General features: G+C 41.7%; 1 protein-coding gene across 4 annotated transcripts in view; it reads left to right on the forward strand.

Annotated features, from left to right (window-relative positions):
• LOC142074819 (CUGBP Elav-like family member 4) overlaps positions 1-23,782 on the forward strand; it is a 717,496-nt gene that overhangs the window by 677,978 nt on the left and 15,736 nt on the right. For 3 of the 4 annotated variants that reach the window (XM_075135698.1, XM_075135697.1, XM_075135699.1), the window contains exon 12: positions 13,342-13,508. In XM_075135698.1, coding sequence (XP_074991799.1) covers positions 13,342-13,469 — 128 coding nt within the window. In that variant the 3' untranslated portion in view covers positions 13,470-13,508. Of the gene's footprint in view, positions 1-13,341; positions 13,509-23,782 lie in introns of those variants that run through there. The other variant, XM_075135701.1, reaches the window with a different exon arrangement.

Here is a 23,782-nt window from a genome sequence, read left to right on the forward strand (position 1 = left end):
TTTGTATACCATTGGCCTTTGCTGGGCCATGACAATTAACTCACGGCTGGACGTTGTTTGGGCATGGCTCAGCGGCGACAAGGGCCAGGGACTGTCCCTAGACAGCAGCATAGACAAGGCCACCCTTTTTCGAGGGGTAAAAGAATTCAGTCATATAGATACAAGCCATGATGTGCCATTTGCACTTGGTGTGCCAGTTGCACTCGGAGCCTGCCCTATTTTATTTACTAGTAAAAAAGTAGCCTAGGAGATCTTATTAAGGAATTTTGTGATATATGATTTACCCAGCATAACTGAGATGTCATGGCAGAAATAGGGATCAATTCCAGTTCTCCAAGGCAGCATTCGGTTGTACAACTACAAAACCATCCTTTCCCTGGCTTATTTACTGTCTACATTCCAACACTTGCAATAATGAGTCTGATACATTGCCATTTTCCTCACCCTGTTATGTTATCCATTCTGTACAGTAATTAAAACAAGGATGCCATGAAAAAGAAAAATACAGAAATGTGTGGTTAGAAGCAATGCGTTAATGCATATACAAAACAATACAGAATTAAAATTTTATAGGGAACATCATTTCTTGCATTTCTAACTCGAGTGCTTCATTTTGCAACCTTTTCATTGTTTTAATGTATTGGTGCATGTGATATCTTCCCTTTTCAAGTAAGCAAACCAAAAAATAAAAAAATCCCCAGAGGAGATTAACATCTTCAAATAGTATATATTGACATCTTCAAAGGTTGTCATCAGGGTACAATTTGCAGATCCCTATAAAAATAGGTATACCTTTCTTAACCGGTTCTGGTTTCATCTATCTCAAATCCCCAACCAAATTCAACCTCACGTCCACTCTCCCTAGTCTTGATCTGTAATATATCACATATGTATAGGTATGTGCATTATATATGTATTTTTTATATATATATATTTCTGCAATAGCAAATATGTCTGCAAATTATTAAAAACAATGAACACCACTAAACAAGTGGTTTGAATCTGGGCAACCTGCTCCAATGTTTGCTGGCCTTCACGGTGAAAAAGCTTTTCTTTATATCCAGTCTGGAACTCTCTTGTTTCAATTATGTCCCTTGTCTCTCATTCTCCCACCATGCACCACTGTAAAGAGACTACCTGTGTCTTCTTGCTCTCACAGGGCAAGTGCTCCAGTCCTTGTCTATCTTGATGGCCATATGCTGAACTCACTCCACTTTGTCAGTGCCTTTCCTGTGTTGAGGGGAGGAGGTGCCCAAAAATAGATGTCCAGGTGTGGTCTAATAAGTGCGGAGTAGAGAAGGGTAATCACTTCTCTAATTGACTGGCTGTGATTTTGTTAATAGAGCTCAGGATGCTGTTGGCCTTCCTTGCAGGCCAGGGCACATATCTAATGAGATCCTCAGTGATGTAACCCATGGAAAACCTAAGGACAGTGGGACTATGCCCCTTTCACCAGCTTCAGTACCCTTGATACTTAGCCAGGCATTGTTATTGTCGTAAAAGGGAGGAGGTGCATCTAACATCTAAGAGCTGCTGCTATCTTTGGCTACTTCACAGGCAACAGGTTTTCTCCCTCTTTGGCAACGTGACCTAGAAATATGATTGTGTTCTGACCATTTAAAGGTGAAATTATATGATTGTTCTAAAGATAGATCCCTAATTACCCTTTACAATCCTTCTTTAGAGGGGTTTCCAGAAACTGTAATGTATTTACCCTGCTCATTGTGCATCTCCTGACGTGGCTGAACAGGCTCCAGAAGGATGTGTTATTGGGTTTTTAAAAATGCTTATGAAGGAAGAATTTTTGCTTCTTGATTTTAGGTGTCTGCAAGAGCCACATTTTTAGGGGTGATGCATATTTTTACCCCACCCCTTCAAACTAAGATCCCTGTCCAAATTATCAATAACCATCCTGCTTTATCATAGAATCATAGAATCATTAAGGTTGGAAAAGACCTCTAAGATCATCGAGTCCAATCGTCAACCCAACACACCATGCCCACTAAACCACATCCCTAAGCGCCACCTCTACACGTCTTTTAAATACCTCCAGGGATGGTGACTCAACCACTTCCCTGGGCAGCCTGTTCCAAGGCCTGACCACTCTTTCAGTAAAGAAATTTCTCCTAATGTCCAATTTAAATCTCCCTTGGCACAACTTGAGGCCATTTCCTCTCATCCTATCGCTAGTTACTTGGGAGAAGAGACCAACACCCACCTCGCTACAACCTCCTTTCAGGTAGTTGTAGAGCGCGATGAGGTCTCCCCTCAGCCTCCTCTTCTCCAGGCTAAACAACCCCAGTTTCCTCAGCCGCTCCTCATAAGACTTGTGCTCCAGGCCCTTCACCAGCTTCGTTGCCCTTCTCTGGACATGCTCCAACACCTCAATGTCCTTCTTGTAGTGAGGGACCCAAAACTGAACACAGTATTCGAGGTGCGGCCTCACCAGTGCTGAGTACAGGGGCACGATCACCTCCCTACTCCTGCTGGCCACACTATTTCTCATATAGGTCTTCAGTTTTTCTAATCACAGGCATTTTCATAAATGTGCTTTCCAGCAATATTTCTACTCTCCTTATTTCATTAATTAAAACACAAGCATATTTTCCCATCTCCCCCACAAGGGTGGATCAAGAGTTCAGATGGGTCATTGAGCAGGAGCCCCAGAAACCAGAATTAGATCAGGCTTTAAGCAATCTATGATGTGATTCAAATCTCACAGAGTGAATGTAACTCTTCTGAGGGACTGCAGAAGGCCCTTTACAGAGATCTCCAGGATTCAGGATACTCTTCTGAAGACCATTAATGGTGAATGCTCTGCTGGCAGACCCGGGGGAATTTATCAGCAGCTACACTATAATATGAAGGTGTTTCATTCCCATTGATGTTGATGACAAAAGAAGCCAGCTGATCATCTCCCTGTCCATTGTGGGTGGTTGAAAACACAGAGTTCTTACACTGACACTGAAAGGACCACAGATGTAACAGCTGGTTGGATCTGGAACAGTATGTTATATTTCAGCTTAAAATGTACTTGTATAACTCTTTCCTTTCTCCTCTTGGTACCCAGCATAGTTCAGTGCAAGTTCACAACCTTCTTCTGGTCTAGATATTAAAGGATCTTCTTTTTTCTTTTTCTTTCCCAATGACTCACTGCGTATGAGGAGTTGATTTCCTGTTGATTTCATTTTCAGTTTTGTTAGCTGGTTTTCACAGTGGCCTCCATAGAAAGTAAAGTATTGGTTTGAAAAGCATGGCCAAAAACTTCTGGCTTCTGAACAGAAACTTCCAGGTTGTCCCACAAGAGAAGCTTCAAGTCTTTCTATATCCATTGGGTTGCCCCAACCTACCCATAATGAGGTATCAGGTGTGCAATGACATAAAGGGGAGAGATGCTTAGTTGTCCATCTAAGTAATGATCAGCAGGAGCAAGGTGGGGAGATTCTGTACATTGCTACACCAAGAATGGATCTATTTCAGAGACTCGCTGGGACATCAGAGAACTGACAAAAAATAGTCACGAGTCACTAGTACAATTCACAGTGCACCTTCCTGATTGGTTTTCCTCATTTGTTTTTTTTTTTCCTTGATTAGCCCAGGAAGGAATTTACTTCCCCATTATGAAATATTATCAAAAAGAAGGTCACCTTTTATGATGGTTCTCTCTTATAGACCAAGAAGAACAACTGGTGATTTCAGTAGCTGCATGGCTACTATCATACATGGCTTCTTTATCAAGAACCCACAAATTGAGTGGGATCCAAGAGAGAACTTGGGAGCAAAGAAATTAAGATTAAGATAAGAAATGGTTTGTGACATGGCTGGTGGGAGCTTCAGTAGTTATTTTCATCTCGTTTATATTGTACAACTCCAACAAAACAAATGTAAAAATAGCCTTCATCTTGATTCAGCAACACGCTCAATGCATCCTTAACTGAGCACCTATTTAGATCCCACTCATAACTTGTGTAAAACCTACACTAAGCTCATTCTTTGCTTCTGGTTTTACACTGGCAGAAGAACTTGTCTCCTCAAAAGTTCATCTGCTTTTTCCAACCATGTACTTTCCCTATAAACCTTATATTGACAGATCATGACATCAAACATTTACAAGGAAGGCTTAGAAAGCAAGTCAAGAAGCGTTCCTTTCATTTCTGAAAGCAGTTAGAAAATTGCTTCAGTTCTAATCATCATTCAAAAAAAGGCCAAATACCATTCACTTATCTATGAGCAACTCCTCACTGGCTAGTTTGCTCCTTGAGAGGAAGATCATCATCATCATCTGGGTTGGAACATTATGCTTCTTTTAGAAGAACGACAACGCTTCTTGTTCACAGCAGAGATGTATATATACTGGTCCAATATTTGATTCATGGGGTCTCCAAAGAATGGCTAAAGCCTGAATCCTTCACTTCTTCCACCCATTTGTTGGATGACTTCAACTCCTACTTAGCAGAATGGGTAGAACCACGGTCCACAGCATCAGACAAATAGTTGCTCATCCTTTAGACAAGCTCTGTTCACAGGAAAAAGGGAAGTTTTTAGTGTTAGCTCCATTCTTAGGATGAGAAATCTGTTGTGATTTTCTGTATCAGATTTTTACTTCTTTTTCTATTTTTAGAAAAAGCTGGTCCTGACCAGGTGCCCTGGTTCCAGATGTATGTCAAAAACCTAGATCTGACCATGCAGTAATTTAAACTGTCCAAATTCTAGTCTAATCTTGAATCTTAACCTTGTGCTTTCAATGTGAGTCATGACAGTAATTTCTGTATTAAAAAGAACCCAAACAGATTATGAAAGAGAAGCCTCATAGGAAGAAAAGTCCTAGAGTTTGAACCACCATATTCAGGCTCAGGCTCTACAGCCCTCAACCAACCTCAGAGGAGATACTGCTTCTTTGAGGCACTATCTGGAGAGCATCCAACTGACAATGCGCAGTAACAGGGACCACTTCTCTGCACATTCCAGCTCACACTGCCTCAATGTACAGAAGTAGTTTCATGCACAGGAAGGCAGGAAGGCAACATAAGGAAGATGCTTGTGTATTTCAAGCTACCTTCTGCACTGGGTGTTCTGACCTTTAGAGAAAGTTAATCATGCCATCTACTTTCACTCTTCATTTAATCTCCCCTTCCCATCTGTTCAGTTTCTCTCAGCTGGAAGCAAGATGAAGAACGAGTACCAGTCAGCTGTCTCAGTGGTCCGCAGCCCACACTTTGGGGCCATCTATTATAAGGCATTTACATCAATTGTCATCTCTATCATGACTGTTACCACAGTCCATGCCAGATTAGTAGGCAAGGACTGATTTTCTAAGTATCTAAAATGTGAAATGAACAATAGACAGACAGACAGACAGATATGCAGTATCAGAAGAAACCATTCTGATCCTTTGGACTGAACTTTGAAATAATATATGCCAGATACCTCAGCTCCTGTGACAGGTTCAAACCTTCTGCTTGAGTCATAGCATCCTTTTAGAAAATCTCTTAATCAAGATTTCATGTGATAGGTGCTCCACCCCTATTGCTAAACAAGATGTTCCAAAATAGTTAATTACCTTCACTATTTAAAAAATGCAGACTCAGTGTCTTATTTCCATTTTAAATTTGTCAAACGTCTGCTTCCATCCTGAAGAAATCATCAAGTTCTTTTTTTTTCTATATTAAAAAAACCACGTACTATTAGAAATTATTTATAGACTATGGTCAGAAGACAGTTTAACCTTCTCTTCGATACACCGTGGCAACTGTCATTACTTTTTCAGACCTAGAATTATTCTTGTAGTCCTGAATAATTCTTAAAACTTATTTTTTTGTAGAGAAATCACCAGAACTAAATGAAGAATTCCAGTAGGGATCTTTCCTGAGCCATACTCAGAGGTAACATCATCTTACTACTTGTAGAGGATATTCCCCAGAGACTGGCTTCATCCCAAGACTATACTAAGTCTTGGGACTTTGAGTATTTCAACATAACCCTGAGAGCTCATGTATTTGGCTGTTATCATGACACCCATGTTCTTCTTAGAAGCACTGTTTTATACTTAAGATTTCCCCTTTTTATGAGTGATCCACTTGCTTTTTCTTGTGGATACTTAATTTGGCATTTGGTTGGATTAAAATGAACACTCTTTAACAGAGTCCAGCTTACACAGTGACCCAGGTCAACATGACTTACTTCTGTCATTATTTACCACTTCACCATTTTTGTATGATTGGCAAATTTTACTAGTAATTACTTTAGATGTCTTCCAGGTAATATTAGAGAAACTGAATAGCACAGAGCTTTCAGCACGCTCCTGAAGGAGCCTACTAGAAACTCCTCAATATTGTAAGTCACAATTTACCATTTTTTTGGTGGTCTATCTATTACCCAATTTTTAAGAAGTTTGAAATGGACTGCTTTCATTTTCTATAAAGATGGGCTCTCTCAAATACTTTAGAAAAGTTTGAGCATACTCTATTAAAACTTACTTTGTTAACCAAACTTGCAATTTCATGCAATCAGGTTCATTTGATAGATGTTATTTTCCATAAAACCATGATGATTGGTATTAATTGCACACCTTTTAATTCTTTGCCATATCATCTCATATCAAAATTTTCTTTATTTTACTTAAGCTTATAAAAGATTAACTAAGTTTACCAGGTCATCTAGTTTACATCCTTAAAAATTAATAATAATAGATTTTTTTTTCTGGAATATTTTGAAGGTTTTCTAATATCCCATAAATTTCTAAAATGAACATTAATCGTTCAGCACATTTCTGAGCCAATTCTTCGAATATTCTGAGGTTCCAATTATCTCATCCCACAGATGTGAAATATTTAATAGTAGTTGTTTAGCATAGTCGTCAGTTTCTGACTGTTCATTCATTTAAAAAATGGGTGGATGGATGGAAGGATGGTATGGATAACTGGATAGACAGATCTCACTTGGACATGATTAAAAATCAGTGGAGGGTTAAATATTCCAAAAAGTCATCAAACCCCTATTAGACACTGGAAAAAAGCTCTGAAGTGCTATGCCCTTGATCTGCAGAGGTACTCCTTTATTGAGTATTCCAGTACCCATAAATCACCTTACAATGCAATACCTTCCAATGCACATATACATTATAGAGCTACTTACATACAGGATACAGATTCAGGATACAGATACAGATTGTATCCTGAAATTCTTTATAACACTAAAAAATTGCAAGGCAGCAGCTAGTACATCGTGTAAAGAACATAGCAAAGTAAAGACCTTGCAAGGCAATTAAAAGAAAACCTCCATTCGCTGATAAGACTGATAAACATGGAGAAAGAGAAACTAAGCAATCTTAGAAATGAAATGGACTGAAGCAGCAGGGAAGTGCTGAGGGGTAGGTGGTCAGGTCCAGGTGGGGGGAGAAGGGCGGGAGCTCCTCCCCAGCACCCTTCCCCTAGAAAAAAAGTCTCCTGTGATTTGAATGCCTTATCATTGCCTTCCCAGCAGAAAATTCCTCCCTGATGTTCCTAGATGTCACCCTTCCTGGTTAGTAACAAAAGCAAGGAAGCCATACACTAAGGGGACAGTTATATTAATAGCCAATTATATTAATAAAGAATTCCTTAATTAATAACCCAAATGCTTGGGGGAAGGAAAGGAGCGGGGCCTCTACACTAATCAATTGCCAGTGCTTTCTGCAGCTTCTTCCATCTTAGTAGTCTGGCCGAGGCCCCCACTTGTGTCCTGGGTAGCAGCACTTTGGATGCAAGGGAAGCAAGGGGCATGGACTTCTCCTGTGCTAGTACGCAGCCCACGTGCACGGCATTTCTTCTCTTTCACTGCATGGGAATTTGCCTTCCGCAGGCTGAGAGGCAGATCCTTGCTCTTCTGTTATTTCCCTCTAGTGAGATGATCATGGGTTGAATGACAAGAGGGAAAAGTTCAGAAGAATGAGATCCTCTCCTTAGCTAGTGACTTTCATAACTGGAGGAACAAGAAGTGCCAAGAAAGATCCCTAATGGCAGTCAGACAAATACATTGACAGCCAGAACCAGAAAAATGTATCTCTGGCCTAAAGAAGCTAATAAACACCAATGTCTGTTTGTTTCTGTTGCAATCTCTTGCAAAGTGCATCTCTGAGATGGTAGTTTTGTGCAGCAAGAATCTGGAACATAGATCAAATAATTCTTCTTAGTTTTAAGACAAGTTAAATATTTGCTTCTTTGAGGTTCCTCTTTTCCTTTCCATTGCCTGAGACCAGCCTAGTTACATGAGTGGACCTGCTGTAGGACCATCTGCCCCCAGTTCAGGAGTCTGGATCAAAAGCCTGTCATTCACCATGGTCTTGACTTCTGATTTAGGGGATGCTCAGTGTAGTTACCAAGCACTGGGCTCCATCCAGAGGAAAGCTTCTGCTGAAGGGAGGCAACATGTTATTCCAACCTGGTAGCAGATCATCAAAAGGCTGTTTTGCACATTAACCGCTAATTCTCCTTGCAGCATGCAAAGAGAAACAGAAAACTCAGAAAGACCAATTAGGGATCCATGGGAACCTAACGATGTACTCATTCAGGACTGCACTTAGTGCACAAACTAAATTATGGCCATGCAGAGACACTACTCACTGTGAATGAAAAGTTTACAGTTGCAAAACAGTCTTCAAATGCACTCTGAGATAGATTGCTAATTCCCTTCTTTATCATCTCAGCTGATTAAAATAGAAAAACAGCCCTTGAGTAATATCAGTTACATAAAGCCATTGGTGATCATGCTGGCATCATGAGAAGGGCATGAAGTTCCCTCAGCATGTCCCACTACCAAGATTTCCTGTGGAAGAAATAGGGAGAAACCAAAGCACCCTCCAAGATGCTACACCAGTTTCTGCCCGCTACTCATTTACACAGTCATGCAGGAGAAGAGCAGGCCAGGAGAAGTCATGGACTTCAACATCAGTACCTTCCTGGACGATGCTGTGCAGAATCAGGAAGATTAGATGCCCTGAGCTGCAGTTCTAGCAGATTTCTTCCTTCTTTGCTGCTTTGATAAATCATTTATTAGAAGAGCTTTTTTACATAATCCCTGGGGAAAAAAAAAAAAAAATAAAAAAAAAGAAAGGAAAAAAACCAACATCCCTCCCATAAAATAGATTTATCACTAAATCCTGTCCTCCTACCAACCATCTTCAGACCAGAACATATATTTCTCTGATTATTAATTAACTGATGCACAGAAACAGCTTCAAGCTTTTTAACCTCTCTCTTTCTCTTTTGTCCTTCAAGAGTGTAGATGACAACCTAGGGGTGGTGTTCAAAACATGGATAGTTTCTTGATCAACTCTAGTACTATCATCATGCTTTGAGCCCTATGCTCGTGGGCTCAAACATTAAAGCCATTCAGAAAGCAAGCATTTAAGCTATTTTTCCAGTACATACATTCTGTTCCTAGTCATACATATTTAAATCTGGCATAGCACCATTAATGCTGTGGACATTGACATGGAGTAACAAAGATGGTTAACTGCCAATAGTGCGCGTAACAACAACAACAACAAAAAAGTCATATAATCTACCAGTAGGTATATGACCTGAAAAGAGAAAGGAATATGATACTGTTAGTACAGCTTGTCTGTCTATCTGCCTATCCCTTATCACTGTGATATCTCAACTCTCAGGATAAGCCATAGTTTTTCTTCTTTTTGGAGTCCATCCAAATACCTTCAACAATACGAAATACAACTCCACATAAATAACAGGAAAGGGGAGAGCCGAATGCACCAACAACTCTGAGCATATCAAGCCCCCTGAAACTAAAACAGTCAAATGAAGCTAGAGGAATTAGCTGCTCTGTCCCTAGGATGTGCTTACAACGAAAATGCACAATTATTGGCATTTACCCTTCTCCTTCTCTCTCCCCAGCCCTTCCACCCTTAGCAGCTAGCCAGTGGAGATTTTTCTATTACAGTGGATATCAAGACTAAGGAGAAAAAAAAAAAACAATCCAAATCTGGTCCAAATCTGTAGGCGCTTAATACCAATAGCATCAGAGTACAACTCCCAGTTTCATTATCTGGTCTAAATGAAATATAGTGAGCAAATGCACTTCTGATCTCTCTTATTAGTCCCATTTGTTAAAATGCTGTATTATTTACAGCTTTGCACAGAATGAGGAAATGGCCTTAGAAATCCATCTCAAAAGCAAAGTGATGATAAAAACTAGTGTAGCTTTGTGAGCTTATCTAAAGGCAAGGTTCTTGCAGAGGTACAACTGTATCAGCATCCCAGCACCAGGGCTTATCACCCAACTAAAGATCTAACCTTCGCAAAAGTAGACAAATAGTAGACTTCCATCATATTTGGCAGCAATTCTGGTGGGGTTTGCATGCATTAGGAGTTTGAGTCAGCAATTAACATCATTTGGGGAGTGACTCACCTATGCACTAGCCAGTTAATAACATCTTACCTTGAGATGTCAGTCCCAACTGTGGAACCAGGTAAATCCCACAACAGAGGTACCTCGATTTAAGCTAGGTGCCTGCCTTCATTGCACTGGTCCCTGCTGCATAGCCAGTGGGACTTGTTTCAATTGAGCACAGTTAGGAGCGTCCTGGAAAAAGAGAGAAATCGTGTCCTACACTCCACTGACTATATTTGCTAGACGTCCACTGATTATTTTAGGATCCCAAGGTGATTTGCTCAGAAATGGATGCACGTGTAGACACACTCTAGATGTACACGTTTAGTCAGTAAGAGGTACATTGAAACAGGATCAGTTACAAGGGTAGAAATCAAAGTTCACAGGCAAGCTAGGTTTTCTAAAGGCATAATATAAGTAATTATTCAGCTGCAGCCAACTCAGCTTTGATAGTTGGTAGCTGTGTATATATTAGTGAAGTAAACATACCTGGCACTTTGCCCTAGCACTGTGGCCAGCTGGCACAGAATGGCCCACACCCAAACTATTAAATTCTCTTACTTTCCAGAATATCATGGCCACATCCAAGCTAACTACTGAAAACAGCCTCTGTTCTGTGCTAATATTCAGACTTTATCCAGGAATTGTTTGGAGTTAGGTACAAGCCAAAACTATGTCAAGGACCTTCCTAAAAATTCAGTGGTACAGATGATTGGGTTCCAGTTTCTCTGAACTTCCCTGGCACAGTTTTAGTTTACTGTTATAGATGTAGCTGATGGGTCTTGGACAGGGGTATTAGCAATCCAGAGGTGATTTTAAAAGAACTGGCTTTCGCTCCATCCTATATCCAAAGGTGTGAGGTAGCTGGACAGCAAATTTCAAGTTGAAGCTCAAGTAAATCATTTCCAAGGGACCTTCCAGCAGTATTAAAGACTGAATCAACTCAGGTGAAATCAGGAGGTGTTTAGTTTGTTCCTTTGCTGAGATCAAATCATAGGACCTTGTTGACTGATAGATTATTCAACTAGTCAAATGTAAACTGGGAACATTACTAGGTGCTTACTGGCTAATCAGTGATTGCAAAAGCAGATCCATTGTATTGAATAATAGCCCAGCTCATTACTCACCATAACTCTCCAGTTTTCTGTCTAGAGATTGGTGACTGCTGTGAGGCTTGAGCAACACTTTTGCTCACATCTTCAGAGCTGCAGTGTTGGTACCTCCTCATCTAGGTGGGTGGCAGGAAAACTGCATGGACAGGCAGTTACTTGGAGCCTTGGCTTCAAGAGGGGAGGACGAAGAGGGATGCCTGTTTATTCCATGGGCTTCCGTCTTAAACCCACATCTGCCATACTCAGTAAAACTGTTGTCTCACTTTGAGGCTAAGACCACAGGTTTTATGACCTCTCATAAACTTATGTTATTAGCCAAAGCCAGGGAGTACAACTTTAATACAAGACTGAGAAGCTGTGCTTGCATATATGTGCATGTGTATGTGTGCCTTTTTCAAATGTAAGCCATCCTGTGTCATCTGTGAGACTTGCTTCCGAGGAGGAACTAGACCTGGGAGGAGGTGCTGCTGAATGCATTCACCATACAGCCCAAGGCTGTAAGCCATGCCTGGTGCTCTTGTCAGGAGCAGGTGTATACCTGGCAGCAAATGCTCAGCATTAGCTTTTTGAGGGGCTCTCAAACTGTCTCTTTATTTCAGCCTGTCTATTGAGAGACACTGGGTTCCTAGGGTTGATTTGTGCTGCCAGAGCTTTGCAGGGGTGGGAAAACAGATGGCTTTGTCTGGAATGCAAGGCTGGTCCAGGTTAGTCTTACCCAGAGTTTGTGCTCAGAAATGTTGTTGGCACACAGGGACATTTCTGGCAAAGGTAGCAGAGGCAATTCTTATACAATGTGATGGCCCCCTGCCTCACTAATATCTCAGACCCATGGTCACTCCAGCTAAAGTCATATACAGTCTGGGCAAATGAGGCCTTTTCCTGGAGGTAACATTAAAAAAAAGAAAAGAAGAAAAAAAAAAAATCCACACCAAAAACCCTCCCCAAAGCTGAATGCGTTAGAAGCATTGCATCCTCTGTGGTTCTGACCTATCTTGGCTCTTCTGATCCTCAGAGAGCAAGTCTTCCATTGAGACAAAGAATGTCATTTTATGTGGCCTGTAGATACAATATTCAGTCACTATAGGTGTTCCTACTGCTGGATGCACTCCATGGCTGATTGGATGATTTGCTGGCAAGGTATGAAACTACTTACGGAAACCATGTTACGTAAGCACTAGTGTTCATCTTTCTCAACTGCAGAGTCAACATAAAGTCTGCAGTAATTGCCAGTTAAAAAAGCTCGTCATATTGCTTAAGTGGCCAACAATCAAACTATTCATGCCAATGAATACCATAATGGAGAACTTACTAAATTCACGTTACTTATATTGCCATAATAAGGAAGTAGCAGTAGGTACATCAGGTTCCCTTCATCGTGACTATTGGAAGGCAAAGGAAAGGTTATGTTGGTGACTGAAGGAGGGTCTAGAGATTTACCCCAGTCATGATGGAAGGAAAAAGAGCAAGACAGAGTGCCTTGAGACCATGCATCACATCTGCTGACACCCAGCTCAAAGGTGACCCAAATCTTGTGTGTGCTGGTACTGTGGCACCAGCATTTGGATCCCGGTGCTTCACATAGTCTTGTGTCCAAACTGGCACTCAGACCAGGCACTGCGTCCTGGGACACTGATCTGTAACAACCCCTCCTACCCTTCGTCCCCCATTGGCAACCATCCTCTCCTCACTCTCCTGCCTACCTGCCCACCCTCCTACCTGCTCACTCCCTCCCTCCCACCGCCCTCACCCCCTTCCCCATGTTCATTCTCAGTGGTCGTTGCATGTACGTGCCTTGGCCCCCTTCAGCTCATTAAGCCCCCTGCCTTGCCTCATGTTTTGACAGGTTTTGTGAGTTTTGACAATCCTGCCAGTGCCCAAGCTGCTATCCAGGCTATGAACGGCTTCCAGATTGGCATGAAGAGGCTGAAGGTGCAGCTGAAGAGGCCAAAGGATGCTAATCGTCCCTACTGAAGAGTTGTGGGAACCACTGGATACAAAGCACTAGCACAGGTAACTGCATGGGGAAAGGGGTGTCAGCTGTGGTTGTAGCCTCTCTTTGTGTTGTAGACCCTCAAAAATATTCAGCTCTGCGACTCTCTAGCTTCTGCCTTTTTCACTTAGGTCTCTGGCTAGAGCCACACTGCACAGATACGCACCCACACATAAACCAGGATCTGTTTGTGTGTGCGTCTCTTTAGAAAAAGAGGTGGAAGGATGCTTAATGAGGGATGAGCCAAGTTCTCCACCCCAGGGGCATCCTGAATCTCTAGAAAGTCTTCCTGGTCACTAGAGGAGAGCCAGCAGCTGTCCTGATTCCCCTTGCTCAGCCAAAGAGAGCATTTCTGGTGGCTGAAGAAAATCTGCAATTAAGAGATGGGACTGGGCTGCAGTTTAATCCCAGGTGACTGGACTGGGACAGTGTCTGTCTCAATAGCTCTGTGTTGCAAATGTTTCAAAGCATTCTTCATTCTTCATGCGGTATAGTCTGTATCCAATTTCATCCCAGCATAATAAATTTATGTAAATATGTCTCCCTGACAATTAAATAACTCCTAATTTCTTTCTTCCCAAGCCCAAGAAATTAATAGAAGGATCCATGCTCACTTCTTGCTCAGTTACTGTTAACTTCTGTGTGTAGATAAAACCCAACCAAAGCCAAGGAAGCTTTGCTTGAGTGAGGACGCAGACAAATCTGAACAAGGGTCTCATTGTTAGACCCATGTACTTTGTGTTGTTGGAAAGGAGCCAGCTTGATGCTCCAAGGGAACTTCTAATACAGGTAACAGTGTCCAAAATATCAGAAGCAGCAGGTTGTTTCATTGGAATCCCAGCCTATCACCAATAAGAAAAATGGAGATGTTTCCAAAAATGGAAATATTTTCCACCACTGGCTGGCTTTTCCATTAAATAATTCTTTGAGAAACAGAAATATAAAACTATATGTGTTTGTTACAGAGACAGGAAGTCTCCCTGCTGTTAAAACTGTTCCACACCAGAGATACCCCAATAAACCCAGCACTGAGGGTGGCCCTAAGCTGCAACAAGCAGTTTGCACTCCCAAATTAGTGATAGAGTGATGGGTTAGGTGAGCTTTCTAGGCCATTATAGCTGTAATGTCTAAGATTCAGTGATTTTGATTCAGGCCTTTTTTGACCCATCTAAGGTACAGGCAGGAAATCCCTATCTTCAACCTTCCCAAAGAACTATGAAGTGTTCTAATTTTTCACTGGTATCTCTAATATCTTTGAAAAATGTATTGTTCCGGTCTTCAGAGCAGTATCCTTTCCACTGAGAATTAAGGAATGGGATCAAAATGTCTTTGAAAGAGGTGCTGCACTGAAGACAACATGAAGCGGATTAAGAAACCTTTCAATAAACATATTAGGTGCATGTGCAAGATACAGCCTCCATAGTTTAGACTCTCCTTTATATGTGACTATATGAAGATAACTGTCAATGCATTTTCCCTCTTCAAATACCTCTTTTCTTTTCCTTGCTTATGACAAGCCCTCTTGGAAGCTTGAAACTAAAATATGTTTCCATATCCAAATGCTTTTTGCTTCATCACACTGGCTTTTTACTGCAGGTTTTGCTGGGGGAGAGCGGGAGATGCATGCATGCAATTTTGTTAAAGCAGGGACTGTATTTGTTGGGGAGATTTTCAATAACACCTGTAAAGGAATCGAGGAACACAAATGTTTCCCTAGTTTGGCACCAAGCAATAGCTGTATGTTGTAGCATAGCTGTGATCACTGAGGATATGCTTGTTACTTATGGTCGTGTAAGAAAGTGCAGGGCTGTAGACACCTGTGTTGTTAAGGATTCACCAGTACGAGTCCATGGTGTTTTCATCATCATGGATCATTATGAAGTGCTCTGTCTCTACTTTTTCACGATCAGGCTGATGTTGAGGTCTCAGCTTATTTCCTATAAAAGGATTACTCAGTAGTAGGATGAAGATTTGTTGTTTGGGGATTTTTCCCCACATAAATTACATAAAAAGAAATCAGCTGGTAAAACGGCAACAAAATTCCATATCTCTCTCTTAGAGCATTTTTTTTCTTTCCTTTGCTTCTGCAAAGCAGGAGAACGGTCTTGAATTGTCACCTCTAAATAGGAAGTCCTTTAGCTTTCCCGGCTTTTACTTTGATTTTAATGCTCTGTTATCCAGCAAAATCAATTCAGTTGTTACCACCAGATCACTTCCATCCTCTGCTTATAGGAGCCTTTATTAGAGCTACAGATAGTCCCTATCAAAATGGAGTAAATGCAGCTCAGAGGTCCTTATTCTCTTGTAGACTCCCACCTTAGTGAGCCCATTGAAGGAGCTGAAGAGGTACCTGTCTTTTAGCAGGAGAGAGTTCTCCAGGAAAAAAGTTTTGTGTGTGTTTTTTTGCACCTAACAAAAGGGATTGGCCAAGTGCATGTGGCCCCAGAAGGACATTGGAGGAGCATATCCCAGGGAAGGATCTGATCTAGCACAGGGACTACCATGCCAGGTTAGACTGGAGAGGACACTTGGTGACAGCAAGGATACCCAGAAGCTCAGAAGGGCTTAGATCCAGTTCTTTCTGCAGCTCATCTGCTTTCCAGTGCTCGGAAACATCCATACCAGCACCCTAGAAGCAGACAGAGGATTTTTAGTCATGATGACCACAAGTCAGCTTCCAGCCAGGGCTGTGCAATAGCAGTCAGCACAGGACTAAGCCCTCAGTAACAAGCCTTACTTAGAGATAGGTCCGTTGTTCTTGGCTCAGCACATTGTTATTGTACCCCCATGGCTGGTTTGATGTGCAACTTCCAGTCAGCCTCCAAAATACCACTGGAGTTCTCTGGCTTGCCCACTCAGGAGACAGTGTCATTACTGCAATAAGAAGTTTCCTAAAAACACTAGAAGCCAGCTAGGCCCATGGGTATGGTACAGACAGCTATTGCAAAGTTTGAGAGCAGGCAGCTCGCTTAACTGGCAGAAACACAATAAGTCCTATATGTTTTTTACCTAGTTTTAGTTTGGTTGCAGCTCTTCAGGGTCCTTAATTCCAATTTGAAGCATGTGCATAACCGTATTGACATTAGGGCAATTACTCATGTGCTTCAAGAGGATGCTCAAGAAACTTTTTAATTGGGATTTTTCTAAGGAAGAGCTTTGTTTTATTGAACTCCTTTCCAAAAATGAGAAGCTGCCAACAAAAAACACAAGCAGCACCCAGTTTGATGTAATTCACCAGAGTGTTTTTTCCCTAACCAAGAAAGAAAGATCTTCACTCAATTTTAATTCTGGACGCACTTTTTTTTTAACTTATAAATCTCCCTTTTGGGACACAAGCAGTCTAGGCCACAGTGATTTGAAGTCCTTTGTTTTCCTTGCAAGCGTTCTAAAGTTGCTGTCAAACACCGAAGGGATCTCTGTGATGCGGCAGATAAGCCCACAAGCTGCGGCAAGCAAAGCCCTGAAGAATTCAGATGGCAAAATGTTTCCAGAATGGCTGCCTCTGTTCTCTTTTTTCTTTATAATTAAAGAGGTGGTTGTAGCAAAAAAAAAAGAAAGGGGCGGGGGGGGGGCAGGGAGAAAGCAAAAGTAAGAGAGGAGGATCATTTGAGGCAACTCTGCCAAAATCAATATATTCTATTATAAATCCCCCCTCAGGACTAGGAAGCAAGGATTCGGAGGTACTTCATGTGTCTTTCAGATAGTAAATGCACAAAACAATGAAAAAAAAACCCACCCTGAAATCCATAGCTCCCTTGGGTGGCCATTCCTAGGACCCTTAAGTCCCCTGTGATATGGCAAAGTTGCAGGTACAACCTGCAGTGCCTGAGGGTACGCGTGAGCCCTCTGCATGGCCAGCACCATGCAGGACTGCTAGGACAGGCAGAAAGACCAGCTCCTCTGATCCTCCCCGTGGGAGCAGAAGTGATCGGTGTGATTCCAGCCTTCCGCACTGGGTCTCGAAGCTAGTTCCCCAGTGCCCCATCCGTGCTAAGTCACTAGTAGCCACGATAGGACAATATTGCCTAGAAAACCCCGTAATTCACAGCTCTTTCAGTATTAAGGACTTAACAGAGCAGCACAGGAGCATCCAGCTGATAGATCAATAAAAGACATCACAAGAAGAGCAGTGAAAATCCTGTCCATTCCCCTTCTACAGCTTCATTGCAGTGACTGATCATTAGCAAAGTGTTATTTACCACCTCAGATAGATATTCTGCTGTTGAAGTTTTATTTAAAGCTAAAGATGGAGAGATGTTTGGGTGGGACCAACCTGGAGCATTGACTGGCATGAAACTGAGTGAGACGAAGTGAGTGTGAGTGAGACAAACTGAGTGAGACGAAAAGCAGAAAAGTGAAAAAAAAAATGGTCAACAGTAAAATTTTTTTTTCAGCTGTGCTCCTAAGAGTAGTGGCAAAACATTAAAAGAATGCATTGCCCAGGCAACCTGCTTCTCCAAAATGCCGGGGAAAATAAGGCATTTTTTCCCAGAGGAAACGTCTTTTTTTTTTCTTTTTTCATTGGAATGTATATGTTACCAAAATGGAAAACTTTGCATTTTCCTTCTTCTGTGCTCTGATAAGACAAAAAAAAAACCAAAACACCTCATTTTAAAGTAAGCAGACATTATCAGCCAAAAATAAAACAAACAAGCAAAATTCCAAATGCCCATAAACAAAAAAATGTGAATGGAAAATTTCTCGCTGTCTCTTGTCATTTCAGATTGCTTCAATGCAAAGTCTAATGAAAGTGTATTTTTTACTGAATTTTGGGTTGCTTATCCCACTCAGATAGGCTTGTATTACCTCTAGTGAGAGGCTATTCTGCAGTTGCATTGATCTCACTATTGTCTATTAAACTGTTCATCTTGAGATTCGGATGAAATATCCTTTATCAGGATCTAATCCCATTTCTTGTAGTTATGCCTCCTACAATCATGCTAACCAATTTCTCTTCCTCCTGCACAGATTATTGTCATTTCCCTCCTTTAGTCATCACTTAGATCATTTAGGACTTGCTTACATTATGGAAATTTGCACTACTATAATTACATCAAAACAGTACTCCCGCACAAGCTTTAATATGAGTGAATAAAGTGAGAACAAAATCAGCACAGCTTCATTTGGAAAAGTCTGTTTAGGTACTGGAAAAACATCAGCTCAGCCAATTTTTTTTCTTTGGATTACTTTTGCTTTTAATTTCCACTGACAACTGTGATTAAATTAAACGTCCCTCACTGTGTTTGTAACCCAAATCTTGCACTGTTGTGCTCGTACATGAGAGAATGGAAGTGAATGTTACTGGGGGAGGCTGAAACAGAACTACTGAAGGTATTTGCAAAACTGACAAGGAAACCTTTTTCTTTTCTGGCTGATCATTTTTAACCTGTCTGCCCATTTACATTACTAATAACTTTATTATGGTAAAATTCTCATGTCTGTTCTATAAACCACAGTTTCGATACCAGAGCATGCAAAATCCCATTTGCTAATTATTGTAGTTATTCTAAGATTGGCACACAATATAATGCACTGATGGAAAACGACAATAATTAATTACTGCATTTACTCCAAAATTACAATCAGTAATTACTGCTCTGAGACTGAATTCCATTCAGCAATATTTGGAACTTGTTCTTCCTCAAAGCAGGGCAGCTTTTCAGGAGTATTGCTGCGTTTGCATCTAAATGAGTCCATGTAGGTCACTAACAGATCCGCACTATTTGTCATGGGAGTGATAGAGCAGCACAAAACAATACCATAACCCTTTCCTTCAGTTCAGAGCATGAATTCTTCATTAAAACCCATGTCCCCATTTTTTTAAAATGTTAGATAATGCAATTATTTCAGAATTAAATAATAGATATAAAAGCAGCCTCCCATTTCTCATCCCACTGTGATCCAGCTGGTCCTGATGCTCTAAAGTAAACTTTCGGAGGCTTGTGAGAACTTTTCCCAATGACTCAGTCAGCAAAGAGCCTGCTGAGTTGTCCCCACTGTGAAAAGACCAGGAGCCTGGTATGGTTGTGCCACCTTCAAAGGCTTCCAACAGCAAAACCCCCAAAGCCCCAGAGTTGACTGGAGGGTGGTAGTGTTATATTCAGCCACTTGACCAACAAGATTACTGTGGGATCTCATATGGACCATGTCATGTAAATTAGTTGAGATTTAGAGCTTTTCTGAGCTGAACGGTGTAAGCTTTGATTGCTTCAGTTAATGGGCAGCTGCAGTAACCTGAAGGTAGTAGCCTTTGAAGGAACTGTTTTATTAGGTTCATGCAGCACAGAGATTTGCTGGGCCAGTGCACAAGGGACTGCAACTTGAAGAAAAACTGGGAAATGTAAGAAAAGGAAAGGGTAGATGTTTTAAGCAGCAGTGATTTGAAACAAGAGCTAAAGAGATGGAAAAACACAGGAGACAAAGCCAAAAATATTTGTTCCAACAGCAGCAAACACTGACAGGATGCAAGCCTCTGCTAAATAAAATAGGTACAAAGAGAATGAGAGGGGAAAGATGCACAATGAAAGAGGCTTGTGAAAACCCAGGATGAGGTTTAAAAACAAGTGTGGTCATTTTCCTACAGGACCTTCAAATAAGTGACAAGTCAGCAAAATCTTTTGATACTGGGACGCTGGGAAGAGCATTACCCACTAATGAGCAGACAGAAAAGAAGTATGTTGTCAATTTGCAAATGCAAGTACTTGGGGAGAGAGGAAAGGGCAAGTTGTTTGAAGATCAGTGTATGAGACCATAAAGGTCTAGGACTTCAGGCAAGAGATGTTCTTAGACGGCCCTACGCTTCATGTGCTTGAAGGCTGATAGATCTGTCTCTGGTGTGTTTAGTCAAAAGAAAACATCAGCATCATGAACATGCTTTTTTGTCCAGATAAAAACGATATGGACAGTTTAGGACAAAGGCAGGGCAGAGCCCTCTGGCCCTAAGGAAAAGCGAATTAGCGGAGAAGGTTAATGAGGGAAACTGCAAACTCCCAATAAAGTCAAAGTTACAAGTCAGCTCCAGCACGTGGTTCACAGGACTCAGGTCACTTGTGTAGCATTGAACAGGCTGAAAATGATCTGATCTTTTTACCACTGACCTTTGAAAGCTGCTGTAGAACCATGAATTGAAGCTGTATGGGGTAGTGTTTGACACTTACACTGTAGGTATAAAAAAAAAGGGAGGCTAAAAAACTCCATGAAATTTACTCTGCAGGGGAAAACTGCTACAGGAGTTGGCAAGAATCTTAATAAGGGGTTGCAGAGTGCTCCATCAATGTGAGCACCTTAAATTGATGTCCTTATGGTTTGGAAGGCATATACAATCAGCTGTACTAGAACACTGTTTCTCATTCCCACAGTTATACCCGGTGATATATCAAATGCAATAATTGCATATTTGAATAATTCATGGTACGGTAACTTCGGCCAGATACAAGCGAATATCAAAACTCTGGTCTCTGAAGTGTTTGATTCCACTGTAGCAGAGAATTGAAGGTTTACGGTGCAAACCTTCTTTCTCGGGTGTCTTTCATCCTGCCCTGTGACTGCAGTTAGAGAAAAAACAGCTTTTATTTCAAATGGGTCATTTTTCCACTTAGCTGAGCTTCATCCAACCTTTTTGAAATATTGGGTAGAAGGCTGAGCTGGAAGGGAAAGGAGAACAGCAGTCAAGTCATTCCTCAACCAAGAAGCAGTGAATGAAAACTCAGTGCTCTGCCTGGAAAGGTACTAACCACAACCATGATCAGGTGAAGTTCTCAGGCAGCGTCAATCACCAGCTCCTCCGAAGTCAGTGAAGTGACACTGATTTATGGCAGCCAAGGATTTGGGCCCCCTATTACTTATTTAACTCTAAATGTTCTTCTAGCAGAGATGTTTCAGTTATTTGCAATTCCAGAGGGAGACGCAATGTCACCATTCTTGCCGCTCTGGTCTTTTTAGAGCAGAGAGACTGGGGAATGAACATTTGCCTTTTTTTCAAACACATCCCTATGGCTTATTTTAAAAACCTCTTTATACAACAATGACTTACAAACAGAAGAAATTCTCTTGCATCCCTGGAGAGCTGCAGTTGCACATTCAAATGATCCTCTTCAGAAAGCAGATTTCTCCAATTATTGGGAGAGATATTCTCCCTCCCCACCTCTTCAGATGTCCCCTTTTTCCTGTGCAGGACAGATCAAGCAGCTGGTCTGTCTGAAGCACCTGTTCTATGCAGAGCAGGGTAACTCTTTAAAATCCTCAGAGCAAGGAGATGTCTACCTTTGAGATTTCTGACTATATGAGGCCCAACAGACATCTTTTGGTTGATTTAGGTGTGCTGTGAACCAGGGCCCTGGTTGTCATGGTAGAGTGCTGTAATACAATATCTGTCTTAAAAAGCAGATTGTTCCAAAAGAAAATAGGTTCTCACTACCTGGATTTCTAAGGGTTTGGAAACGATTGGACCATGAAACCCATGGGCTGTGCAGTCAGCTACAAATTTGTCTTCGCTGGATAAGATTCTCTTTTTTTCCTCCCCTCTTGAAGCATCTCCACTCATCAGCAGCGATTGCATCCCATCTCCTGTGACATACGACAAATGAATCCTTGCCATGTTCTTTATTTTCCTCTGTGCGTTCTCCTTGCATGGCACACATTGCCCCACCATGGCAGACTGGGCCCTGGGAAAGGGAACCAAGCAGGCAGCCCAACAACTGCTTTAGGAAACTGGGCTCTTACGTGTCAATTCTTAAGAGATTTGGTGCTTTCAGAAGGGGGCGTATTTGAGGGTTTTCTGTCTTCTGTTTTTAGCTTACAAGGGCATTATTTGGTACAGACCTTGTTAGAAAAAAATCAGGAATTCCTATAGGTCTTTTTCCTGTTCCCCATAAAGACCAGTGTAATGCAATTTAGAGAAAGGTGCACAGATCCTCATCAGGAGTAAAGGAATACCTCACTCCTGGAGAAGCGTTCCTAAACTTAAACCTGAATGTAGGAATTAACTTCTCAGTAGATGGCTTTGTTGAGGAGCACGCTAAAGGGCTGTTAGTAAAGGCACACGGACTGGCACCATGGTTGGCTTTGGGGTCTCTTTTCTTTCAGCACGGCCCCACTTTCTGACAATCTGGCTTCTGGTACTCACCAGTGATTCCTGGAAGTAACTCCGGGGTGCTGCTTAGGATTAAAATGAAAATAATTTCTTCCTTCGGAAATGCTCTATAAGGAGTTGTCCTGAGGATCACAGGTGCTGGAGAAGTGCTGGGCCTGCCCTTCACCTGGGAAAAAAATAGGCTTTAATGGAGCGATGATGATTTGTGCCAGCTAAAGGCTTGTGGGATTTGGTCACTTACGCTCAGGGAACAGAAATCTTCTGCTTTTTCTCTTCTGATCTTTCAAATTGCCTCTGTAATTTTTCCCCAAGTTATGTGTGCTCAGTGTGTTCTGTCGATGTGAGAAGTGGTAATGTCACTCTGCTAGGAGTTTTATGGTTCACAGAAGGTAGGATTTGTATCGAGATAGACAGATAGATGGATGTCTGGTGCCTGAACACATCGTATTACAGAGATTGACCCAAAATTTTCAACACTAAAATCCCAAACGATAGACTGAAGGGATCTCTGTCTGGGATATTTCAGATGGATTTTATCTCTTTTCTCTGATTAATACAAGCCTTTAAAAGCATATCATCCCTGTCCCTTTGCCCAAATAATTGGAGAAGATCAGAGTAAAGAAGGATCAATAGCAAATAAGTAGTCTACATTTTCTCAGGTGTCAATGTAAAGGAGGTCAGACATGGCACACTGGGAAGGGAAGAATATACAGTTGGGGGGGCTGTTTTGCATTCAGATAAGGACCATTGGTAGCGACAAAGGAGAAGGTGAATCCTGTTGCCCATGCAACTGGTAAACATAGGAAAGGTAGCAGTGATGCTCATGTTGCAGGCTCAGGGCCACACTGAGATCTGGGCTCTCTCTGTGCGTGAGGGGGAAATGGAAAGGAGCAGAAGCTGACGGGATCGGTAGGGACACCACCCTGCCAAGCTGCCTGCAGAGCCTGGAGCTGCCTCCTAATGAATGCGAGCGGCTGGTCACAACTGGAGGCGAGCTGTTCCCCATTTGTTTGTGCTCCTCAGAGTGGCGGGGATCCGCTCTCCATCAGAATAATCCAATTGAACAAAATGATTCATATTAGCAGGCACATCTGTCTGAGGCCAGAGCAGAACCCTGGTGTTAGTTTAATAAATGGCGTTCATTAAACTCAGCTGAAAATATAATCTGGAGAGACTGATGGGGTGAACAGAGCAAAGAATAAG

Source organism: Calonectris borealis, chromosome W (genome assembly GCF_964195595.1).
Source record: "Calonectris borealis chromosome W, bCalBor7.hap1.2, whole genome shotgun sequence".
NCBI lineage: Eukaryota > Metazoa > Chordata > Aves > Procellariiformes > Procellariidae > Calonectris > Calonectris borealis.